Source organism: Mobula birostris, chromosome 15 (genome assembly GCF_030028105.1).
Source record: "Mobula birostris isolate sMobBir1 chromosome 15, sMobBir1.hap1, whole genome shotgun sequence".
Classification (NCBI taxonomy): Eukaryota; Metazoa; Chordata; class Chondrichthyes; order Myliobatiformes; family Myliobatidae; genus Mobula; species Mobula birostris.
The window spans coordinates 80,390,173-80,415,348 of NC_092384.1; the positions used below are offsets into that span (position 1 = coordinate 80,390,173).

Below are 25,176 nucleotides of genomic sequence, written 5' to 3' on the forward strand. Positions count from 1 at the left end.
TACGGGCCCCTCGGTCCAGGAATAATCCTTGTTAGAACACAGAACATTACAGCACAGTACAGGCCCCTCGGCCCAGGAATAATCCTTGTTAGAACATTGAGTATTAGAGCACAGTACAGGCCCCTCGGCCCAGGAATAATCCTTGTTAGAACACAGAACATTACAGCACAGTACAGGCCCCTCGGCCCAGGAATAATCCTTGTTAGAACACAGAACATTACGGCAAGGGTCCCCAACCTTTTTTGCCGTGCGGACCGGTTTCATGTTGACAATATTCTTGTGGACCGGTGGACCGGCCGACCGGGGGGGTGGGGGGCGGGATGGTTGCCAACGGACAAGAGTAGCAGTCAAATACGTTGCGTTTACCCAGGGAAAGACTACAATGACCATGAAGCCTTGCGCAGGCACCATTGTGCATGCGTGCACCTGCCGATTATTTTTCCACAAATCGTTTTTGGCGTTTCTGTTCGGAGGGGGTGTTAATCACAACCGGAATATCGGTGATAAGTGGCTAATACACTCAATTTCATTTCTAAAAGGCTTTATCTAATGAATTTAATATTAAACACACAGTGCATTTTCCTGGCATGAATATAGCGATAAGACAATTATCAGGGGAGGACAGGGGAGCTTGAAGTAAGTGTTGAACGAACTTCCAGTAGAAGTGGCAGAAGCAGGTTCGATATTATCATTTTAAGAAAAATTGAATAGGTATATGGACAGAAAAGGAATGGAGGGTTATGGGCTGAGTGCAGGTCGGTGGGACTAGGTGAGAGTAGCGTTTGGCACGGACTAGAAGGGCAGAGCTGGCCTGTTTCCATGCTGTAATTGTTATATGGTTATATAAGTCAATAGCATCATAACATTTTAAGTAACGTTTGGATATTAAACACAGCGCATATTTTCCCCGTATGAACTTATAAAATCACTGCAACGCACCAATATCACTGAATCAGTGGGCGCCTTGGGCTGAATACTTGCTCTCCTGCAACAAGCTGGTCCTATCGAGGGGTGATGGGAGACAGCGATACTCAAATGGGGTTCCTTATGTCCAGTCTAATCCGCAATTTAGTTTTTGTTACATTCATTGCAGAGATATGTTGGAAATGGAAGCAACGTTTTCAGTGCTTTCCTGGCTATCTCAGGATATTTAGCCTTGACTTCGATCCAGAATGCCGGCAGAGATGTTATGTCAAACAGACTTTTCAGCCTGCTGTCATTTGCAAGCTCGAGGAGTTGATCTCCTTCCCGCGCTGACATGGACGACGCGCGCGTTATAGCTCAACGGTGGGCGTGACAGGGAATGCCGAAAGGTGCAGCTGACTCATATCGCCAAATCATATCGTTTCCTCGCGGCCCAGTAGCGCATGCTCTGCGGCCGGGTGGTTGGGGACCGCTGCATTACAGCACAGTACAGGCCCTTCGGCCCAGGAACTGAGTTTACAGACAGATCAGCCATGATGTTATTGAATGGCGGGGCAGGCTCTTTTGGCCAGATGGCCTACTCCTGCTCCTACTTCTTATGTTCTTATGTCACCTCATACGTCTTTGGAGCCTCCATCTTACCTACCCCCTCCTCTGACACTTGCAACTCTCCTCAATCACACCTCGAATCTCTGCTGTCTCTTCATCATTCCTGCCAACCTTCCCCTCTCTAATATAGAACATTCTGTCGTCAGCAAGAGGACCTATGTTCCCCTTCCCCCAGTGAGTACCATGCCTGCCACCTCCTTCTTCCATCTTCGAACCCAGTTCTTCAGCAAGAATTCTCCTTTCTGCACCGATGACCCCTTCTCTCATCTCTGACCCTCCTCCTCTTCTTGGACACCCTACGTTTCTTCTCCACCTGCCCTCGATCTTTTCATTTTTAATTGCCAACAAGATATCAACCAGTTCAACTTCAGCACTCCTCTCTCCTCCTCAAACCATATAACCATATAACAATTACAGCACGGAAACAGGCCATCTCAGCCCTTCTAGTCCGTGCTGAACTCTTACTCTCACCTAGTCCCACCGACCTGCACTCAGCCCATAACCCTCCATTCCTTTCCTGTCCATATAGCTGTCCAATTTAACTTTAAATGACAACATCGAACCTGCCTCAACCACTTCTGCTGGAAGCTCGTTCCACACAGCTACCACTCTCTGAGTAAAGAAGTTCCCCCTCATGTTACCCCTAAACTTTTACCCTTTCACTCTCAACTCATGTCCTTTTGTTCGAATCTCCCCAACTCTCAATGGAAAAAGCCTATCCACGTCAACTCTATCTATCCCCTCATAATTTTAAATACCTCTATCAAGTTCCCCCTCAACCTTCTACGCTCCAAAGAATAAAGACCCAACTTGTTCAACCTTTCTCTGAGATGAAACCCAGGTAACATTTTAGTAAATCTTCTCTGTACTGTTCAGTGAATCATACTGTTCACTGTTATCTTCTCACTAAGGGCAGAAATCCTGGCACATACCATTCATTTTCAATCATAGCCATTCCTCCCCTTCTTCCCATATATGAGATCATGTGCCATACTGGCAAACCACGTGAAGAGAGTGGAGGGTGCCACAGGACAGTTATCAGAGTGATGCCAGAGGCCCTGGGAGTCTTGTACACAGTGTGCTTTAGACCATGAAATCTTTACAGCCTCAGGTACATCCACAGTAAAAATGTATCGATAGAGTTTGAAAAAGAATTGGCAGCCTGAACACACTGGGATACCACATGCCCATAGAGACCCACCCTTGCCCCTCTGAACGCACTGCTCTTCACTCTCTCCTCACCATCAAACCCACAGACAAGGTGGCTGCTGCTGGAGTGTGGCAGGCAAACCTCTACCTTTCAGAGACCAGGCAGTAACTCTCAGACACTCTTACCTAGACTGCACTCTGGACCATCGGAAAATTATCTACGACACCATCGCTGATCCCATCCACTGTCACCAAACTCACAGTTCCCTTACCTCGCTCTGCTCACTTCTACCTCCTAACCAGCATCCACAAACCTGACTGTCCAGGTCTCTGCCTGCTCCTGCCCCACCGAACTTGTGCCCTCATACCTCAATTCCATTCTATCGCTCTTGCTTCAGTCCCTTGCCACTTACATCCATGATTTCAATCTCCACATGAGCTTCCAGTTCCCTGGCCCCGACTGCCTCATTTTCACGTTGGACGTCCAGTTCCTATACACATCTGACCCTCATCAAGAAGATGTTAAGGCAAGCAGAGAGCTTTCTCAATAAAAGAATCAACCGGTTCCCCTCCACTACCACCCTCCTCCATCTGGGAGAACCAGTCTTCATCCTCAACAATTTCCCCTTCGGCTCCTCTCACTTTCTCCAGGTTCGAGGGGGAGCCAAGGTCACCCACGTGGGCCCCAGCTACGCTTGCCTTTTCGTTGGCTTTATGCACCCATGCTGAGCTCGTCAATTTCATCGACTTTGCCTCAAACTTCCATCTTGCCATCAAATTCACTTCGTTCATCGCTGACACCTCCCTCCCCTTTCTTAATTTCTCTGCCTCCATCTCTGGAGACAAACTGTCGACCGACATCTTTTATAAACCTACCGATTCCCACGGCTCTCTTGACTACACCCCTTCCCACCATCTCCTGTAAAGATGGTACTCCCTTTCCCTAGTTCCTTCGTCTCCACCGCATTTGTTCACAGGATGAGGCTTTCCTTTCCAGGATGTCAGAGGTGTCCACCTCTGGGTGGAGGGGCAGACCCTTATATTCTGTCTGAGTAGCCTCCAACCAGATGACATGAATATTGATTTCTCCTTACAGGAAAAGAAAAATTCCCTTCACCTTCCCTCTTTTCTTCCCCAGTCTGGCGTCACCAGCCTGTCATCTCTCCCCAGTGCCCCTCCTCCTCCCCTTTCTCCTATGGTCCAATCTCCTCTACGATCAGATTCCTTCCTCTCCATCCCTTTGTCAACTTCTAGCTGTTGCCCTTTTCCTTCCCTACCTTTTTAATTCTGGTGTCCTCCCCCTTCCTTTCCTGTCCTGAAGAAGGGTCTCAGCCCAAAACGTCAACTGTTTATTCATTTCCACAGACGCTGCCGGACTCACTGAGTTCCTCCAGCATCTTTTATTTATTTATCTATCTATACATCTGTTTATTTATTTATTGAGGTACAAAGCCAACAGGCCCTTCTGGTCCTTCGAGCTGCCCTGCCCAGCAACCCCCAGTTTAACCCTAGCCTAATCAAGGGACAGTCAGTCAGTCAGTCAGTGGCTGCCATCCCGAATACGGGGTCGGTGGCTATGCACCTCCATCTTCTTCGATCTTGCGGCAGTACCGAGTACAGCCTCTCCTCCAGTCAAGGGACAATTAACCTACAAACTGGTACACCTTTGGACTGTGGGAGGAACCCGGAGCACCCGGAGGAAACCCACGTGGTCACGGGGAGAACGTACAAACTCCTTACAGGCAGCGGCTGGAAATGAACCCGGGTCAGCTGTACCCTAAAGCATTGTGCTAACCCCTACACTACCGTATGCGAGTGCTGCTTTGGATTTCCAGTATCTGTGGACTTTCCTATGGTTAAAACAGCAAGTGTCCTCACGGTAGAAGCCTGATTTCCACATCCTTGTTTCAAATAGATATTGTGCATGAAGGGTGGATTGAAGGAAGGGTAGAGAACTTGTCTGCATCTGATCCCACAAGGTTGATTATTAAAGGGAGACAGAGCAGGAACAGACTCTACAGCTGTGCGGACCACGGCACCAAATCGATTTACACGAAGATAAAGATCAGATGTACTCGTCACATGTACAATCAAAACATACAGTGAAATGTGTCACTTGAGCCAATGACCCAACACAGTCCGAGGATGTGCCGGGGGCAGCCCGCAAGTGTCACCATGATTCCATTGCCAAAATAGCATGTCCACCATTTACTGATGCCCACCATGTCAAGCCTGCGGTGCTGGCTCGAAGGGTCGAATGGCCTACTCCTGCACCTATTGTCTATTGTCTCACTGACGTCCACCACTCACTGACGTCCACCACTCACTGCACGTCCACCACTCACTGACGTCCACCACTCACTGCAGGTCCACCACCCATTGACGTCCACCACTCACTGACGTCCACCACTCATGGCACGTCCACCACTCACTGACGTCCACCACTCACTGACGTCCACCACTCACTGCACGTCCACCACTCACTGACGCCCACCACTCACTGCACGTCCACCACTCACTGCACGTCCACCACTCACTGACGTCCACCACTCACTGCAGGTCCACCACTCACTGACGTCCACCACTCACTGCAGGTCCACCACCCATTGACGTCCACCACTCACTGCACGTCCACCACTCACTGACGTCCACCACCCATTGACGTCCACCACCCATTGACGTCCACCACTCACTGCAGGTCCACCACTCACTGACGTCCACCACTCACTGCAGGTCCACCACTCACTGCAGGTCCACCACTCACTGACGTCCACCATGTCTTTGGACTGTGGGAGGAAACCAAAACACCCGGAGGAAATCCATACACTCACAGGGAGAATGTACTGACTTTTTGCAGATGGTGCTGGAATTGAACCCAGGTCACTGGCACTGTAAAGTGTTACCGTGCTACCCCATACCTGTACACAGTCCATTTTCCTCCATCCCTGACTAAAGTAACCTGGCTGCCCGTTACACCCTCGGCATTTAGGGCAGCAATGGAGTCCCTCCATCTCTGGCAATGTAGTAGTGGGCAGCCATCGATCCCAGGGGATCGTGGGTTTGTGCTGCAGGTGGACTGTGTCCTCTCCAGGGTGCAAGCCTGGGCAGGAAGATTTGAAGAACCGGCTGTTGCCCATGCAGTGAGCTCCCACTCTCCGCGTCACTGATGTAGTCCAAGGGAAGGGTAAGTGCCGATACAGCTTGGCACCAGTGTCATCGCAGGGGTTGCCAGAGTGAAGTTGTAAACAACATCAAATTGCCTTAGGGACCCGGCTCCGGATTTCTTCCTTGGGGTTTACTCCCAAAACCTTTCCCATGGGCGGGTATGGCAGCAAGGCAGGAGAGGTTTAAAGTCAGAGTCTTCCTTCTCCTAGGTGGGCTGCTGTCCAAGGCTGATGAGCCCCACCTGCCCGAAGCAACTAGTTTTGAGGTGCCAGTGGTCCACCTTTGCCCCTTCTCTTGTCAGTAGAAACCGTTTCGCTGGGCCTGGTAGCTAAGCCACACATGAAGGCCAAGAGTTGGACTTGGTTGTCAGAGACACACACCATTTGGAGCACTTTATGGGTAGTGGGAGCTCATCCCCACTTCCACCCCTGGCTATGACAACCTTAGGAAGCTGGCCGTGTTATCAGCTTCTTCTTGGTTTTCACTACTGCCAGCCATACAGTGTAGGATGGAGACTCCGGAATATCGTCACACTCGGATGTGGAAGGATTCTTCAGTGCTGTTTCCATAACTATTCTGTTTTTCCAGTCAGGGTTGTTAGCCCTGAGCTGAACCCCCGAACCACTGATGGTGTATCCTCTACCCTTTGACCTGCTTGGCATGGGTGGTGAGAGTGTGGAACGGCCGGCCAGTGGAAGGGCTGGATGTGGGTTTGTTTGCAACATTTAAGAGAGATTTGGATAACGACATGGATGGGCGGGGTGTGAAGAGATACGGCCTGAGTGCAGGTCAATGGAACTGAGCAAACCAGATTGGATCAAAGGGCAGGTTTCTCTGCTCCATGCCTCTGTGTCTGAATGGAAAGAATCTGCAAGTGTGTGAGAGATGGCAGATCAGGGAATTGTTCAAACACAGAATCAATGAGCCCTGCCTATGTCATCCCTCCTTGCTGAAACCTGAGCACAGTGTTTCTGGGTCAGGCCTAGGTGCATCCAGCCAGTTGGCAGTGTTTTAAAGGCTTCACGGTGGGTGTGTCTGCAAAGAGCCTGACTCACACCCTGAACACTCGCGACTGAGGCAGAGGTCACAGCACGGCTCACACTGGTGCGGCCAGCTCCCGCTCGGCGGCGGGGGGGTCACCGAGCACCATTCCTACTCCTACTGACCCTCGTACCACCGACCCCTGCACCAACGGGATGGAGCAGTGCACCCTCACGATCCGGCTCACCGTCACCTGCGCTGCACTGTGGACCATCTCCTCTGCAGGTAAGCTGAAAGACTAGAGGGAGAAAGAAAGTGGATGAAAGGAAGGAGGTACAGGAGATCAGGACTGGGACTGTCAGACTGGGTAACAGCTTCTTCCCTCGGGCTGTGAGTGCAGGAATGTGGCACTGACTTTATTATCATGATTTTATTGCAAAGCAGGGCAGCTTCAGAGGGACACAGGCATGCCTCTGCATTCTCAAGAGTATGTGACGATAAGACCACAAGACATAGGAGCCATTTAGGCCTTTTAGCCAATCAAGTCATTCCCCTCACAGGTCCCCCTTCTCCTGCTTTCTTCCCATATCCTTTCACACCCTGACCAATCAAGAACCTATCAATTGCCACTTAAATGCACCCAGAGACCTGGCCTCCACAGCTGCCATTGGTTCACCACACTCTGGCTAGTGAAATTCCTCCGCATCTCTGTTCTAAACGGACATCCCTCTATCTTCAGGCTGTGCCTTCTGGTCCTAGACTCACCCGCTGCAGGAGACATTTTCTCCACATCCGGTCTATTAAGCCCTTCAATATTCAGTAGGTTTAAATGAGATTCCCCCCATTCTTCTAAATTCCAGTGAGTACAGGCCTAGAGCCATCACTAACACTCCTCATACATTAACCCTTTCATTCCTGGAATCATTCTCATGAACCTCCTCTGAACCCTCTCCAATATCAGCACGTCCTTTCTTAAATAAGGGTCCCAAAACTGCTCACAATACTCCAAGTGAGGCCTCACCAATGCCCTATCCAGCCTCAACATTACATCCTTGCTTTTATATTCTGCTCCTCTTAGAATGAATGTTAATATCACATTTACCTTCCTCACCACCAATTCCACCTGCAAATTAAACTTCAGGGAATCCTGCACAAGAACTCCCAAGTCCCTTTGCGCCTCAGATTTTTAAATTTTCTCTCCATTTAGAATATAGTCTTTGCTTTTATTCCTTCTATCAAAGAGCATGACCATTCACTTCCTGACACTCTATTCCAACTGCCACCTCTTTGCCCATCCTCCTCATCTGTCAAAGTCCTTCTTCAGCCTCTCTACTTCCTCAACACGACCTGTCACTCCACCTATCTTCATGTCATCCACAAATTGGTCACAAAGCCAACAATTTCATCATCCAAATTATTAACATACAAGGTAAAAAGAATCGGTCCCATCACAGACTCCTGTGGAACACCACTGGTCACTGGCAGACAATCCAAAAAGGATCCCTTTCTTCTCACTCTTTGCCTCCTGTCAATCAGCCAATGCTCTATCCATGCTAGCATCTTTCCTGTAATACCCTGGGCTCTTAAGTGTGGCACCTTGTCAAAGACCTTCTGAAAATCCAAGTACACAATATCTACTGATTCTCCATTGTCTATCCTGCTTGTTATTTTTTCAAAGAATTCCAACAGATTTGTCAGGCAGGATTTTCCCTTGAGGAAACCATGCTGACTACGGATTATTTTATCATGTGCCGCCAAGTACACCAAAACCACATCCTTGACAATCGACTCCAACATCTTCCCAAGCACTGAGGTCAGATCAACTGGCCTACAATTTCCTTACTTCTGTCTCTCTCTCTTCTTGAATAGTGGAGTGACATTTGCAATTCTCCAGTCTTCTGGAACCATTCCAGAATCAAGCCATTCTTGAAAGATCATTACTAATGCCTCTACGATCTCTTCAACCGCATCTTTCAGAACCCTGGGATGTACACAATCTGGGCCAGGTGATTTATCTACCATCAGACCTTCAGTTTCTCAAAGATCTTCTCCCTTCCAAGCTTCCTCCATACTGCTAGTGCATTCCACAGTGAAAACTGATGCAAAATACTTATTCAGTTTGTCCGTCATTCCCTTGTCCCCCATTGCTACCTCTCCAGCATCATTTTCCAATGGTTCGACATCCACACCTGCCTCTCTTTTTGGCATGTCATCTAAAACTTTAACAAACTTCTATAGATACATTGTGGAGAGTATACTGACTGGTTGCATCACAGCCTCGTATGGAAACATTAATGCCCTTAAACAGAAAATCCTACAGATGTAGACAGGGATAGGATGGACCAAAGAGCTGTGTCCCTGCTGTATCGTTGTGTGAGTGGGAGGGGAATGGTTACCAGTCACACTCATGATAAAGACATCTTACTATACACGTCTTCAAGAGGTCACACCACTGTAAGGCACGTCTATCAAACAAAATTTAATACCGAGTCACATGAGAAGGTTTGCAGAAACTCGAGGCACTCAGCGGGTCATGAGTAATGGAGCAGAGAGAGAGAGAGAAAAACACATACTGTTCCCAGCTGATATCATAACACCATATGACGCTAAGACAAAGGAGCAGAATTAGGCCAAGCAGCCCATCGAGGGTTAGTGTCTCACTCTTTCACTCTGATCCACCACCCACTCCTTTTTTAAACGAAAGTTTATTCACCAGCAGAACTCTAGACAACAATAAGATGCAGGAGCAGAACTGGGCCATTAGGCACATCAAATCTGCTCTGCCAATCCATCACGGCTGATTTATTATCCCTCTCAACCCCATTCTCCTGCCTTCTCCCCATTACCTTTACCACCTTGACTAATCAAGAACCTATCAACCTCCACTTTAGGTATACCCCCAATGACTTGGCCTCCACAGCCATCTGTGGCAATGAATTCCACAGATCCACCAGCCTCTAGCTAGAGAAATTCAATCTCATCTCTGTTCGAAATGGACATCTCTCTATTCTGAGGCTGAACCCTCTGGTCCTAAACTCCCCAATTTAGGAAGCAGCCTTTCCACATCCACCCTATCAAGGTCTTTCAAGATTCGATAGGTTTCAATGAGATTCCCCTCATTCTTCTAAACTCTAGCGAGTGCAGACCCAGAGACATCAAATGCTCCTCGTATGTTAACCCTTACATCAGAACTGGGGAAATGAGAAATGGAAGGTGTTGCAGAGAAGGGGGGATTAGAGAAAACAGACGGGGGTGTCTGTGATGGGCTGGAGACTGATCCTGTCTGGGTAACACAAACACTTTCAGAGGATGAGCTGGGAGCAGTCCACAGGTGTCACCACGCTTCCTGCACTAACATAGCATGCCTGCAGTTTACTAATCCTTACTAACCAGTGTGCCTTTGGATGGTGGCAGGAAACCAGGGCACCCAGAGGAAACCCACATGGTCACATGGAGAATGTACAAACTCCTTACAGAAACCTGTGGGAATTGAAACCGGGCCACTGCTTCCATAAAGTGTTACGTTAAACGCCGTGCTTCCGTTGCCGCGTGGGGAAGATGTTGATAGGAGAGTTCATGCTCCAGTTCTTACCTTGCAGGCATCCAGCGCCCGGCTCCCACCGTCTGGACCGAAGATGGGTGGCTTCAGGGAAAGCAGATGGAAGTGGAAGGAAGTCACAGACCAGTGCACGGGTATTTGGGGATCCCATTCGCTGCACCTCCGGTCGGCCTGCTAAGATTTGCTCCTCCCCAGAGACCACAGCCATGGACAGGGATTCGGAATGCCACCAGTCACCCCCCCATGTAGGAAACCTTTCCTTTCAAATCCAAACTGGAATTGGTTTTTTATTGTCGCATGTACTCCAATACAGTGAAAAGCTTGTCTTACATACTGTTCATACACAGTGCATTGACGTAGAACAAGGTAAAACAATAACAGAACGCAGAATACACTCACCGGACACTTTGTCGAGTACAACTGTACACTTGCTCGTTAATGCAAATACCTCATCAGTCAATCACGTGGCAGAAGCTCAAACCGTAAAGGCAAGCAGACATGGTCAAGAGGTTCAGCTGTTCCTCAGACCAAACATCAGAATGGGGAGGAATTGTGATCTAAGTGACTTTAGCCGTGGATTGATTGTTGGTGCCAAAATGGGTGGTTTGAACATCTCAGAAACTGCTGATCTCCTGGGATTTTCATGCACAACAATCTCTAGAGTTTACAGAGAATGGTGCAAAAAACAAACAACATCCAGTGAGCGGCTGTTCTGTGGGTAGAAATACCGTGTTAATGAGAGGTCAGAGGAGAATGGCAGTACAGGGAAAAGATGCTAAGAAGGAAGGAGATGGTGGGAGGTGAAAGAGATGGGGGAAGGGTGAAGAGATGGTGGGGGGAAGTTGAGATGGTAGGAGGGGGAAGAGATGGTGGGGAGGGATGGAAAGGGAAGTGATGGTGGGAGAGGGAGATGATGAGAGGCAAAAGAGATGGTGGAAGGGGGAAGAGACAACGGGAGGGGAAGAGACAGTGGGGGGAAGGGATGGTGAGAAGGCATCTCTCTCTCTCTCTCTCCTCCTCTCTCTCTCTCTCTCTCTCTCACACACACACACACCCATCCCTCTCTCTTTGCCACCTTCCCCAACCCTCTCCCTTCCCTTACCTCATCTTACTCTCTTGCTGCTCCTCTTCTCCCAGCCCTCTCTCCTCTGTCCCCCGCCCTCTCTCCCCACCTCCTCCCAAATCCCTCTCTCTCCATCCTACTCCCTCTCGCACCCTCATTCTCTTTCTCCGCCTCCCTCCCCTCCCCTCTCCTCCCCTCTCCTTCCCTCCCCTCCCCTCCCCTTCCCTCCTCTCCCCTCCCCTCCCCTCCACTTCCCTCCCCTCCCCTCCCCTCCCCTCCCCTCTCCTTCCCTCCCCTCCCCTCCCCTTCCCTCCTCTCCCCTCCCCTCCCCTCCACTTCCCTCCCCTCCCCTCCCCTCCACTTCCCTCCCCTCCCCTCCTCTCTCCTTCCCTTCCCTCCCCTCCCCTCCCCTTCCCTCCCCTCCTCTCTCCTCCCCTTCCCTCCCCTTCTCTCTCCTCCCCTGCCCTCTCCTCTCCTCCCCTCTCCTTCCCTCCCCTCTCCTTCCCTCCCCTCCCCTCCCCTCCCCTCTCCTTCCCTCCCCTCCCCTCCCCTCCCCTCTCCTTCCCTCCTCTCTCCTTCCCTCCCCTCCCCTCCCCTTCCCTTCCCTCCCCTTCCCTCCCCTTCTCTCTCCTCCCCTTCCCTCTCCTCCCCTTCCCTCCTCTCCCCTCCTCTCCCCTCTGCTCCCCTCCCCTCCCGTCTCCTCCCCTCCCCTCCCCTTCCCTTCCCTCCCCTCCCCTTCCTTCCCCTCCCCTTCCCTTCCTTCCCCTTCTCTCTCCTCCCCTCCCCTCCCCTTCTCTCTCCTTCCCTCCCCTTCCCTCCCCTCCCCTTCCCTCCCCTTCCCTCCCCTCCTCTCCCCGCTCCTCCCCTCCCCTCTCCTCCCCTCCCCTCCCCTCTCCCCTCCCCTCTCCTCTCCTCCCCTCCCCTCTCCTCCCCTTCCCTCCCCTCCCCTTCCTTTCCCTCCCCTCCTCTCTCCTCCCCTTCCCTCCCCTTCTCTCTCCTCCCCTGCCCTCTCCTCTCCTCCCCTCTCCTTCCCTCCCCTCTCCTTCCCTCCCCTCCCCTCCCCTCCCCTCTCCTTCCCTCCCCTCCCCTCCCCTCCCCTCTCCTTCCCTCCTCTCTCCTTCCCTCCCCTCCCCTCCCCTTCCCTTCCCTCCCCTTCCCTCCCCTTCTCTCTCCTCCCCTTCCCTCTCCTCCCCTTCCCTCCTCTCCCCTCCTCTCCCCTCTGCTCCCCTCCCCTCCCGTCTCCTCCCCTCCCCTCCCCTTCCCTTCCCTCCCCTCCCCTTCCTTCCCCTCCCCTTCCCTTCCTTCCCCTTCTCTCTCCTCCCCTCCCCTCCCCTTCTCTCTCCTTCCCTCCCCTTCCCTCCCCTCCCCTTCCCTCTCTTTCCCTCCCCTTCCTTCCCCTCCCCTTCCCTCCCCTTCCTTCCCCTCCCCTTCCCTCCCCTTCCCTCCCCTCCTCTCCCCTCTCCTCCCCTCCCCTCTCCTCCCCTCCCCTCCCCTCTCCCCTCCCCTCTCCTCTCCTCTCCTCCCCTCCCCTCTCCTCCCCTTCCCTCCCCTCTCCTCCCCTCCCCTTCCCTCTCCTCCCCTCCCCTTCCCTTCCCTCCCCTCCCCTTCCCTCTCCTCCCCTTCCCTCTCCTCCCCTTCCCTCCCCTTCCATCCCCTTCTCTCTCCTTCCCTCCCCTCCCCTCCCCTTCTCTCTCCTTCTCTCCCCTCCTCTCCCCTTCCCTCTCCTCTCCTTCTCTCCCCTTCCCTCCCCTCTCCTTCTCTCCCCTCCCCTCCCCTTCTCTCCCCTCTCCTCCCCTCCCCTCTCCTCCCCTCCCCTCTCCTCCCCTCCCCTCCCCTCTCCTCCCCTCCCCTCCCCTCCCCTCTCCTCCCCTCCCCTCCCCTCTCCTTCCCTCCCCTCCCCTCCCCTCTCCTCCCCTCCCCTCTCCTCCCCTCCCCTCCCCTCCCCTCTCCTCCTCTCCCCTCTCCTTTCCTCCCCTCCCCTCTCCTCCCCTTCTCTCTCCTCCCCTCCCCTCCCCTTTCCCCTCCTTTCTTCTCCCTGACCCTCTGTGTCCTTTTCGCTCCCTTAACTCTCTCTCCCCCTCTCTGCTTCAGGTGTCTCCAGGAAATTCGGAGAATACCAGTGCCCTTCACCGTAGCAGCCAGCGAGGACTGTCTGTATCTCAGCGTCTACACCCCCACCTCTGCCGCTCAGCACAGGAGCCCTGACCCAGTATGTACACACCAGCAATTACATGCCCCGACACCCACCCCTTTGCCAAGCTGCCTCGAGGGAAGGGAGCTGTGGGGGCTGGGCATTTAGAGGCAAAGAGAGGTGGGGGGGGGAGACAGAGCTCGGGGGAAGAGGCCTGAGGGTCCCGTCTGCGAGTCTGGAGACTGGAGGTCCGATGTTGCAAGCCTGAGAGCCCGGGGCCAAGGACTGGAGGCCTGTGGAGGCTGTGGGGGCCTGTGGGGTAGTTGTGTGTGAGTGGGTGGGGAAGGGCTTGTCTTGCTGTTGTGCTCTTATTTTGTTTCGTTGTTGTTGCTGTTTGCACTGTTCTGCTCATTATCGTGGGCATGCTGTCTTGGCGCTGGGATGTGTGGTGACACTTGCGGGCTGCCCACAGCACCTCCTTAGGGTGTGTTGGGTGTTAACACAAATGACACATTTCACATAGAAACATAGAAAACCTACAGTGCAAAGCTGTGCCAAACATGTCTTTACCTTAGAAATTACCTAGGGTTACCCATAGCCCTCTCTTTTTCTAAACTCCATGTACCTATTGAAGTGTCTCTTAATAGACCCTAACATATCTGCCTCCACCACCATTGCTGGCAGCCCATTCCATGCACTCACCTCTCTCCCTGCTATCTCCTCTGTACCTACTTCCAAGCACCTTAAAACTATGCTCCCTCATGTTAACCATTTCAGTCCTAGGAAAAATCCTCTGACTATCCACATGATCAATGCCTCTCATCATCTTATACACCTCTATCAGGTCACCTCTCATCCTCCATCTCTCCAAGGAGAAAAGGCCGAGTTCACTCAACCTATTCTCATAAGACATGCTCCCCAATCCAGGCAACATGCTTGTAAATTTCCTCTGCACCCTTTCTATGGCTTCCACATCCTTCCTGTAGTGAGGTGACTAGAATTGAGCACAGTACTCCAAGCGGGGTCCGACCAGGGTCCTATATAGCTGCAACATTACCTCTCGGCTCTTAAACTCAATCCCACGATTGATGAAGGCCAATGCACCGTATGCCTTCTTAACCACAGAGTCAACCTGCACAGCAGCTTTGAGTGTCCTATGGGCTCAGACCACAAGATCCCTCTGATCCTCCACACTGCCAAGAATCTTACCATTAATGCTACATTCTGCCATCATATTTGACCTACCAAAATGAACCACCTCACACTTATCTGGGTTGAACTCCATCTGCCACTTCTCAGCCCAGCTTTGCATCCTATCGATGTCCCACTGTAACCTCTGACATCCCTCCACGCTATCCACAACACCCCCAACTTTTGTGTCAACCTTCCTGTCCATTTCGATAAACATGTGACAAATAAATCAGAATCTGAAGTACAGGGTGGGATTGCTGAACCAGTCAGTTCAAGTTCAAGTTTAATTATCATTCAACCAGACATGACTACAACCAAATGGGCCAAGCTACAAAACACATTACCAACAGCACGCACTTAGCACATATGGTTATAATAGCAGACACCAGAGGGCAGCACTGAGAGAACATTTCAGAGCAGCACCGAGCAAACACAAATGGGCAGAACCAAGTGAACACCGGAGGGCAGCACTGAGCAAACACAGCAGGGCAGCACCGAGTGAACACCAGAGGGCAGCACTGAGAGAACATTTCAGAGCAGCACCGAGCAAACACAGCAGGGCAGCACCGAGTGAACACCAGAGGGCAACACTGAGAGAACATTTCAGGGCAGCACCGAGTGAACACCAGAGGGCAGCACTGAGAGAACATTTCAGAGCAGCACCGAGCAAACACAAATGGGCAGAACCAAGTGAACACCAGAGGGCAGCACCGAGCAAACACAAATAGGCAGCAGCACCAAATGAACACCGGAGGGCAGCACCAAATGAACACCAGAGGCAACACTGAGCAAACACAATAGAAGGGTCTCAGCCCGAAATGTCAACTGTACTTCTTCCTAAAGATGCTGCCTGGCCTGCTGCGTTCACCAGCAACTTTGATGTGGGCAGCAACAACTGTGTGAACACCAGAAGGCAGTACCGAGCAAGCACCAGAGGCAACACTGAGCAAACACCAGAGAGCAACACCGAGCGAACACAGCAAGGCAGCACCGAGTGAACACCAGAGGGCAGCACCGAGCAAACACAACAGGGCAGCACCGAGTGAACACCAGAGGGCAGCACCGAGCAAACACAGCAGAGCAGCACTGAGTGAACACCAGAGGGCAGCACCGAGTGAACACCAGAGGGCAGCACCGAGTGAACACCAGAGGGCAGCACCAAGTGAACACAGCCGGGCAGCACCGAGTGAACACCGGAGGACAGCACCGAGCAAATACAGCAAGGCAGCACCGAGTGAACACCAGAGGGCAGCACCGAGCGAACACAGCAGGGCAGCACCGAGCGAACACAGCAGGGCAGCACCGAGTGAACACCGGAGGGCAGCACCGAGCAAACACAGCAAAGCAGCACTGAGTGAACACCAGAGGGCAGCACTGAGCGAACACCAGAGGGCAGCACCGAGCGAACACAGCAGGGCAGCACCGAGCGAACACAGCAGGGCAGCACCGAGTGAACACCGGAGGGCAGCACCGAGCAAACACAGCAAAGCAGCACTGAGTGAACACCAGAGGGCAGCACCGAGCAAATACAGCAGGGCAGCACCAAGTGAACACCAGAGGGCAGCACTGAATGAACACCAGAGGGCAGCACCGAGTGAACACAGCAGAGCAGCACCGATGGAACACCAGAGGGCAGCACTGAGTGAACACAGCAGAGCAGCAGCCAATCCAGCATGGAATCCAGTGATTACAGTGATCTGTGTGAAAGTCATGTGTCCACACTTGTTAATCACATTCACAGAGAAACACACACGAAATAAGGCTGCATTGAAGCATCAGATTACAGACATATTAAGCAAATAGGGAAAAATATGATTAATAAATTTAAACATGAATCTCTTCCTCACTATCCTCCCATCAGTACATCACCCTGTGCCCATTTGTTCCAATGAATATTGGAAATCTGAGTTGGATGTGTGGTGTGTGCTCACATAACATCTCCCCTCCCCACCCCTTCACCTCCGGCCGCCAGCTCCTGTCTCTGAGTCAGAAGAGACCAGCTCCTGAGGACTGTAACAGCAAAAGCCAGGCCAGTGGTCTCTGTGGGGGCAGCATGTATCCGGGGGCAAAATCCGGCTTCGATTCCAGCCGCTGTCTGTAAGTTCTCCCTGTGACCGTGTGGGTTTCCTCCGGGTGCTCTGGTTTCCTCCCACAGTCCAAAGATGAACAGGTCCGGGTTAGTAAGTTGTGGTCACCTCACATAGAATGCTGGAGGAACTGAGCGTCAATGGAAATGAATGAATAGTAGGCGTTTCAGGCCACGACCTTTAATCAAGGCTGGAGAGGAAGGGGGAAGACATCAGAATAAGAAGGCGGTGGGGGGGAAGAGAAAGAATACAAGCTAGAATGCCAAGGTGGGTGAGGGAGGAAGTAAGAAGCAGGGAGATAATAGGTGGAAAAGGTAAAGGGCTGAAGAAGAAGGAATCTGATTGGAGAGGAGAGTTGACCATGGGAAGGGGGAGGGTCACCTGCAGGAGGTGATAGGCAGGTAACGATAAGAGGAAAGGTGAGCGGGGAGCCAGGGTGCTGAATGGAAGCAGATGGAAACGAGCAGGGAAAATCTACCAGAAGTTCAAGAAATCGATGTTCATGCCATCAGGTTGGAGGCTATCCAGATAGAAGATGAGGCGTTTCTTGCCCAACATGAGAATGGCCTTATTGTGACCATAGAAGAGGCCATGGACAGACAAGTCTGAATAGGAATGGGAGGTCTAATTGAAATGTGTGGCCATCAAGAGATCCAATCTTTTACAGTGGACAGAGTGAAGGTGCTCGATGTGCTCACAAAAAGTAGGAGCAGGGAGGCCATCTGGTTCCTCAGCGTGCCCCACAGATCAGCGTAATCATGGCTGATCTACAAGGGTTACAACTCCTCTTCTGTGTCAGCTCTCTGTAACCCTCAATCCCCCCGGTCACGTTACACCAAAAGGTTCGCGAACTCAGCTCACTAAGTCAGAAAGTCACAAACTCCAATTATCTACTTAAAACTATATTTATTAGGACAGGGCAAGTATTAAAATACTTACAGTATCTAGCATGCACGGGTACCTCTCCTTGCAGCACACCTCCCAATCTACCGAGCCGTGGCACCGTTCATGCCCAGCCCATCGGTGAAGCCTGGAGAACTACCCCAATGCTCTGCTTGTGTACCCTGTCCAATGATATGGAATACTGCAGTGTGGACCAATATTGGCAACATCTCAAAGCACTGAACCAGACCATTCTTCACCAGCCCCACCCTTGTGTTCAAGTAACATTCATGTTCTCATGGTTCTTCCCACAGGCTATTGCACTCTCACGGTCAAGGTCACCTACACTCAGGCCACAATGGTGCTGAAGACATTCAACAAGCACAAAGATTAATCAATAAAATACACCCAATCTTTCAAATGTTTATCTACAGTCCTGTGCAAAAGTCTTAGGCACATATATACAGTATAGCGAGGGAGCCCAGGACATTTGCACAGTACTGTACTAATCTTATATATTGATCTGTACTGCTGCCGCAAAAAGAAACTAATTTTGTGACGTATATAAGTGATGATAAACCTGATTCTGATATGGGTCTCTATCATGGACTGAGAGTGGGAAGGGGGCAGGGAGAGGGGAATCATGGCTGGGAAAAGGGGAAGGGGGAGGGGAGGGAGCAGGAAGAACCAAAGATACGTTCTGTTATGATTAATAAGCTAATTGTTTGGAATCAAATGACCTTGTCTGGTGTCTCAGGGCTGGGGGTATCTGCACCTGCACCCAGCTCTCCTTCTCTGCCACCAGCCCCTCACCCTGGTCACCCTTTGCTCCTGCCAGGTTTACAGCCTCGCTCTCCACTCCACACTGACAAGTACAGCACTGTGCAAATGTCTTAGGCACCCTGGCTATATACACGTGCCTGAGACGTTCGCACAGTGCTGTACTTTAGCCCGGTACTGTATCTCCACCCGAAAAAAAGATCCAATCTCCCTCCTGCCCCCACCACCCCAGGGGGGCAGAGAATTCCAGAGATCTGACAGAAGACATTGAGACATTTCTAGAACCCTGGTATTAAACGATTTGTGGCACTAACCTTTCTCTTTCTTCCCGTTCCCCATTCCGATCACCTCTCAGGTCATGGTTTTCATTCATGGGGGTGCCTTCATTCTGGGAAAGAGTTCCATATTCCATGGGTCGGCTTTGGCCAGCGTCGGGAATGTGGTGGTAGTGGTGATCCAATACCGGATCAGCGTGGCTGGATTCCTCAGGTAACCCCGTGTGTTCAAGAGCAAAAGTCACTTGCTTCCCCAGGTAACTACGTATTGGAGAGCAGCAGCTGACCGGTCCTCTAGGTAACAGTGAGCATTGGAGAGCAGTGATTGGTTGATTGATCGCTTCCCTCGGTAATGGCGTGTGTTGGAGGACAATGGTTAATTGGTTCCCTAAATAACAGCGTGCCCACGAGACAGGAAGTGCTCTATCGTTTCCAAGGTAAGATATGTACCCTCTGATACACAGCTACCCGACGATCCAACCAACCAAATACACTGTCACCTGGGGTAGAAGGTGTCTTTGAGCCTCAGGGGGATGTGCTTTCATACTTTTGTATCTTCTGCCTGATGGGAGAGAGGAGAAGAGGGATGGCTGGGGCGGGAAGGGTCTTTGATTACGCTGGCTGCTTTACAGAGGCAGTGAGGGGAGGCTGGTCCTTGTGATGTGCTGAGCTGCCCAAAACTCACTGCAGTGTCTTGGGGTCTCAGGCAGAGCAGTTGCCAAACCAAGACATGACCCGTCAGAGAGGTTCGTGCGTCGATAAAAGCTGGTGAGGGTTGATGGAGACATGCCAAATTTGTTTAGCTTCCAATGTCACGTACCCCGTGACGGGTTAAAGAACCAGCAGAGATGGAAAACACTTTGGAGTCCGGTATTGCTATTAACTAATAATATTTATTAGTAACTACACAATACAGTAATATAAATGAAGATAAATCAAACAGGTTAGCAATGATTATATGTAAGTAAGTGTGGAAATATATGAAAACCAAGCTTCTTCAAGTCTAGGGGTAAATAGATAGTCTTACAATGATGAGTAAAGTTCAGTTCAGTTCATGGTATTGAGTTGAGTAGTGATGGAGAGAGAGAAAGAGATTTGAGTCTTCAGGTGAGCTGACACCGTCGATCTTCCCGTTGCCCTCCACAATCCTTTAGAAGTCACCGACTGTGACCACAACAAAGGGGACCGTTCTTCTGTGGTGGAATTATCAACCCAGGCGAGGATTGGACACACAAATAACTCCCCACCAGTCACTCCCTTTTCACACTGTGAGAGCCGCTGATCAATCCTCGTGATTGATCCTCCAAAACCCACTTTTTCTGTGGGCACAACAAAGCTCATTCAGTGTCCAAAACCATGTGTCTGTCCACTTATCATCTGACTTTCTATTTATCTCACCGTGCTGAATACCAGTTATCCATCAAACAGCTCCTCCCCTCTCTCTCTGTAAGAACACAGAAGCTGAAACCCGTGTCCTTGTAAAAATGTAAACATGCTGCAGAAAACCCGTAACATCATCCAAAGCTGTCTTCGTCTCTCTCTCTTAAAGACAAGATGTCAGTGTTAAATAACTCTCTCTCTCTCTCTTTTCAAAAGCACAGTTCATGGGGTAATTCAGGACCCCGTCACACCTGAGACAGGCATTCATGAGCTTCTTGGCCATTGATATCAACGTGTTGGGACCGTGTGTCAACCTGGACAAGTGTATTGGATATAGTTTGATGAAAACTTGGGTGGAGAAGTAGCAAATGGAATTTAATCAGCTGTTCATCCACACTCTCATTGCCTCATTAAAGCAGCCAGTGTAATCAAAGACCCCACCAACCTGGACATACTTTCTTCTCCCCTCCCACTTGGCAGAAGATGCAAAGCCTGAAAGCACGTACCACCTGGCTCTACAACAGCCTCTACCCTGTTACAGGACCAGTAGAATAAGGATGGGCTCCTGACCTCACAGTCTACCTGGTTATGACCTTACATATTACTGTCTGCCTGCACTGTACTTCGTCCGTAACTGGAACACTTCATTCTCGTCCCATATCCATGGTCTGATTCTGCGTTCTGTTATTGTTCTCCCCGGACTATCTGAACGTGATGAAATGATCTGTATGGATGGCTCGCAAAACAAAGTTTTTCACTCTATCTTGGGATATATAATGTACAATTTGACAACTAATCCAGGCGGGCGTGAGGTGCTGTACTTTGAAAGGCTGAGAGCAAGCAGAACGCGTACAGTGAGTCCCTGGGTTACTAATGACCTGACATACAGAAATCCAACTCTATACACATTCTTCCATAGGTGTTTGAATCACCTGCTTAGTCCCCCCAGACCATGAAGCCATGGGAGAAGGTAGTGGATGGCCGTATGAGCAGCTGGTCCATATCACAAGTCCTGGTTATGCGACCACTGACGCCAGGCAGACAAAGTACTGATAATGGCTGGGGTCACCTGTCTTGTAAAGACTTTGCCCAGAAAAAGGCAATAGCATACCATTTCTGTAGAAAAACTTGCCAAGAATAATCATAGTCTTGGCAGAATCAAAAGACTATAAGGCATAGGAGCAGAATTAGGCCATTTGGCCCGTCGAGTCTGTTCCATCATGGCTGATCCTTTTTCCGCTCCCCAGCTCCACTCCCGGCCTTCCCTCCGTAACCTTTGATGCCATGTCCAATTGAGAACTTATCAATCTCTGCCTTAAATACACCCAATGACCTGGCCTCCACAGTTGCCTCTGGTAACAAATTCCACAAATTCACTACCCTCTGGCTAATGAAATTTCCCTGCATCTCTGTTTTAAATGGACGCCCCTCTATCCTGAGGCTGTGCCCTCTTGTCCTAGACTCCCCCACCATGGGAAACATCCTCTCTACATCTACTCTGTCTAGGCCTTTCAACATTCAAAAAGTTTCATCCGAAAGATCCCCCCTCATCCTTCTAAGTACCAGTGGGTACATACCCAGAGCCATCAAACATTCCTTTTATTCCCAGAATTATTCTTGTGAATGAACTCTCTTCAATGCCAGCATATCTTTTCTTGGATGAGGAGCTCAAAACTGTTTGCAATACTCAAGATGAGGCCTCACCAGTGACCTCTTGAAATGAATGATAATATTCCTCACCACTGACTCTGCCTGCAAGTTAACCTTCAGGGTGTTCTGCACAAGGACTCCCCAGACCGTTTGCATCTCAGAGTTTTGGATTTTCTCCCCGTTTAGAAAGGAGTCCGCACATTTATTTCTGCTACCAAAGTGCATGACCGTGTATTTTTCAACATTATATTTCATTTGCAACTCTCTTGCCCATTCTCCGAATCTAAATCATTCTGCTGCCTTCCTGTTTCCTCAACACTACCTGCCCCTCCACCAATTTTCATATCATCTGCAAACTTGGCAACAAAGACATCTATTCCATCATCCAAATCATTGATACACAGCAAGAAGTCATGCCAACACCGACCCCTGCGGAACACCACTAGTCACTGGCAGCCAACCAGAAAGGCATTCTTTTACTCCCAGTCGCTGCGTCCTACCAATCAGCCAATGCTATAACCGTGCCAGTAACTTTCCATGGGCTCTTAACTTGGTAAGCAGCCTCATGTGTGGCACTTGTCAAAGGCCTTCTGAAAGTCCAAATATACAACATCCACTGCATCCCCTTTATCTATCCTACTTGTAATCTCCTGAATTCTCTTTGTGATTTTTATAAATGATCAGGATGAGCTAGAAGGGTGGGTTAGTAAGTTTGCTGATGACACAAAGATTGGGGGTGTTGTGGATAGTGTGGAGGGCTGTCAGAGGTTACAGCGGGACATTGATAGGATGCAAAACTGGGCTGAGAAGTGACAGATGGAGTTCAACCTGGGTAAGTGTGAAGTGGTTCATTTTGGTAGGTCCAGTTTGAAGATAGAATATAATATAAATGGTAAGACTCTTGGCAGTGTAGAGGATCTGGGAGATCTTGGGATCTGTGTCCATAGGGCACTCAAAGCTGCTGCACAGGGTATCAGTGTTGTTAAGAAGGCATATGGTGTGTTGGCATTCATCAACCGTGGGTTTGAGTGCAAGACCTGTGAGGTAATGTTAATATAAGATCTTGATCAAACCCCATTTGGAGTACTGTATTCAGTTCTGGTCACCTCATTACAGAAAGGTTGTGGATAATATAGAGAGGGTGCAGAGGAGATTTACAAGGATGTTGCCTGGATTGGAGGGCGTACCTTATGAGAACAGGTTGAGTGAACTCGGCCTGTTTTCCTTGGAGCGACAGAAGGTGAGAGGTGACCTGATAGAGGTGTATAAAATAATGAGAGGCATTGATCATGTAGATAGTCAGAGGCTTTTTCCCAGGACTGAAATGGCTAGCACAAGAGGGCATATTTTTAAGGTGCTTGGAAGGAGGTACAGAGGAGATGTTAGGGATAAGTTTTTTACGCAGAGAGTGGTGAGTGCATGGAATGGGCTGCCAGTGACGGTGGTGGAGGGGAATACAAGAGGGTCTTTTAAGAGACTCCTGGACAGGTACATGGAGCTCAGAAAAATAGAGGGCTATGGGTAACCCTAGATAATTTCTAAGGTAGGGACATGTTCAGCACAGCTTTGTGGGCCGAAAGGCCTGTATTGTGCTAAGTTTTCTATGTTTCTAGAAGTTGGAGGACATGTTTGCCTTCATTATCTGGGGGCTGAATATAAAATCCTGGAAGTGTGTATGTAGAAATGTAGAGAACTTTGGTTTGGCCTCAGTGTAATTTCCATACATGGACAAAAATAAGCCAATTTACTTATTCTGTCTTGGAGAAGGCGCAGAACAGCTGCCTGGATCCGGAGCAAGGACATATCAGGAAGGATTGGACAAACTTGGGTTATCTCCTCTGGAGTATCACAGGCTGAGTTGAGACCTCAACTTTATAAAATTGCAAGAAGCAGAGAGTCCGTGTCTTTTTTCCAGAGTGGAAATGTCAAATACGAGAGCACTTGGGTGCAGGGTGAGGGGGGTGGGGGAGTTTAAAAGAGACTCTACACAGAGCGTGGTGGGTGCTCTCACAGAAGGTTTAGACACAGATGCAACTGCAACATTTAAGAGGCATTTAGACAGAAACATGAACAAGCAGAGAATGTTAGAATAGCGATATCAAGTTTATGTTGAGTTTATTGTCATTCAGTCAAACAAAATAATATTCCTCCAGACCAACCTTCTTTATACCATAGACCACTACCACTAACCGAGGTACACAACAGGGTACACAACACAGTACTTATAACTTACACACAACACATAAAGTAATATTACCACAAATAAATCAACAAATAGTAAAATATATTCCAGAAGGTTGACATTTAGTATTGGGTGCCTTCACTGACACAAGTTAAAAAGTTGTAGGTGCTTCATACGTGATGAGGCCTGGGTGGGGGCAGGCAGTTCAGTAGTCTCACTGCCTGGGGGAAGAAGCTGTTTCCCATCCGAACAGTCCTTATCCAACTTGCTCTCTGTTGGTAGGGGTCGGAGATAGTTGGACGGTTGCGAGGGTTCACTGACTATGCTGAGGGCCCTGCCTGCATGCACAGCATTCCTAATACATATCTCTGATGGGTGGCAGAGAGACCCCGATGATTCTCTCAGCAGTCCTTGCAGTCCTTGCAGCCCTTGCAGCCCTTGGTCAGAATCCTTGCAATTGCCGAAGCAGTTGGTGATACAACCAGTCAGTGGTACCGGGTATGGATTACGTACAGACTGGTGTAATGGGGAAGATTAGCACAGACAGGGCCTGTTTCTATCCTCGAATGTTCTGTGTTCCTATGCTTTTTTTAACTCGTCCTCTGCATCAGTCCCTTTGATTCAACGCAGCGTCTCTCTGTTAGAGAGCTACATCTCAGGATTTAACTCTTTCCTTGTACTTTGTTCTCACTGCAGCACGGGAGACGAGTGGGCGAGGGGTAACTTCGGGTTCCTGGACCAAGTGGCAGCTCTTCAGTGGGTGCAGAGGAATATCGGGCAGTTCGGGGGCGACCCCCAGCAGGTCACACTGTTCGGAGAGTCTGTTGGGAGTCTCAGCGTCTCTCTGCACGTATGGACCAGTCACTGCGTACCCCGCCTCCCCGCAGTCATGTTCCAACACGTCTCCCACCCAGCACCTTGTGAACTGTGGGTGGGGTGGGGTGGAAGGAAGGGTTGGAACCATCCCTGACTTTCTCGATCCCTCAAGTCACTAGAAAACTCGGAGCCCTCCGAGAGTCAACCGCATTCCAGCAGGTGTCACAGTTAACAGCGGCGGGAAACACACCCCTCACCTCTACACTTCCCTCCCCAGGACTCTGCAGATGCTGGAAATCCAGAGCAACACACACAAAATGCTGGAGGAACTCAGCAGCTCAGGCAGCATCTA

The 25,176-nt window shown here is 50.3% G+C and overlaps 1 protein-coding gene across 1 annotated transcript in view; it reads left to right on the forward strand.

The window, feature by feature from the left end:
• The first annotated feature begins 7,043 nt into the window (after positions 1–7,043).
• LOC140210337 (pyrethroid hydrolase Ces2e-like) overlaps positions 7,044–25,176 on the forward strand; it is a 39,399-nt gene continuing 21,266 nt past the window's right edge. Inside the window, exons 1-5 of the mRNA XM_072279211.1 lie at positions 7,044–7,113; positions 10,428–10,632; positions 13,542–13,659; positions 18,877–19,010; positions 24,705–24,858. Of these exons, the coding sequence (XP_072135312.1) occupies positions 7,044–7,113; positions 10,428–10,632; positions 13,542–13,659; positions 18,877–19,010; positions 24,705–24,858 (681 nt within the window). The remainder of the gene's footprint in view (positions 7,114–10,427; positions 10,633–13,541; positions 13,660–18,876; positions 19,011–24,704; positions 24,859–25,176) is intronic.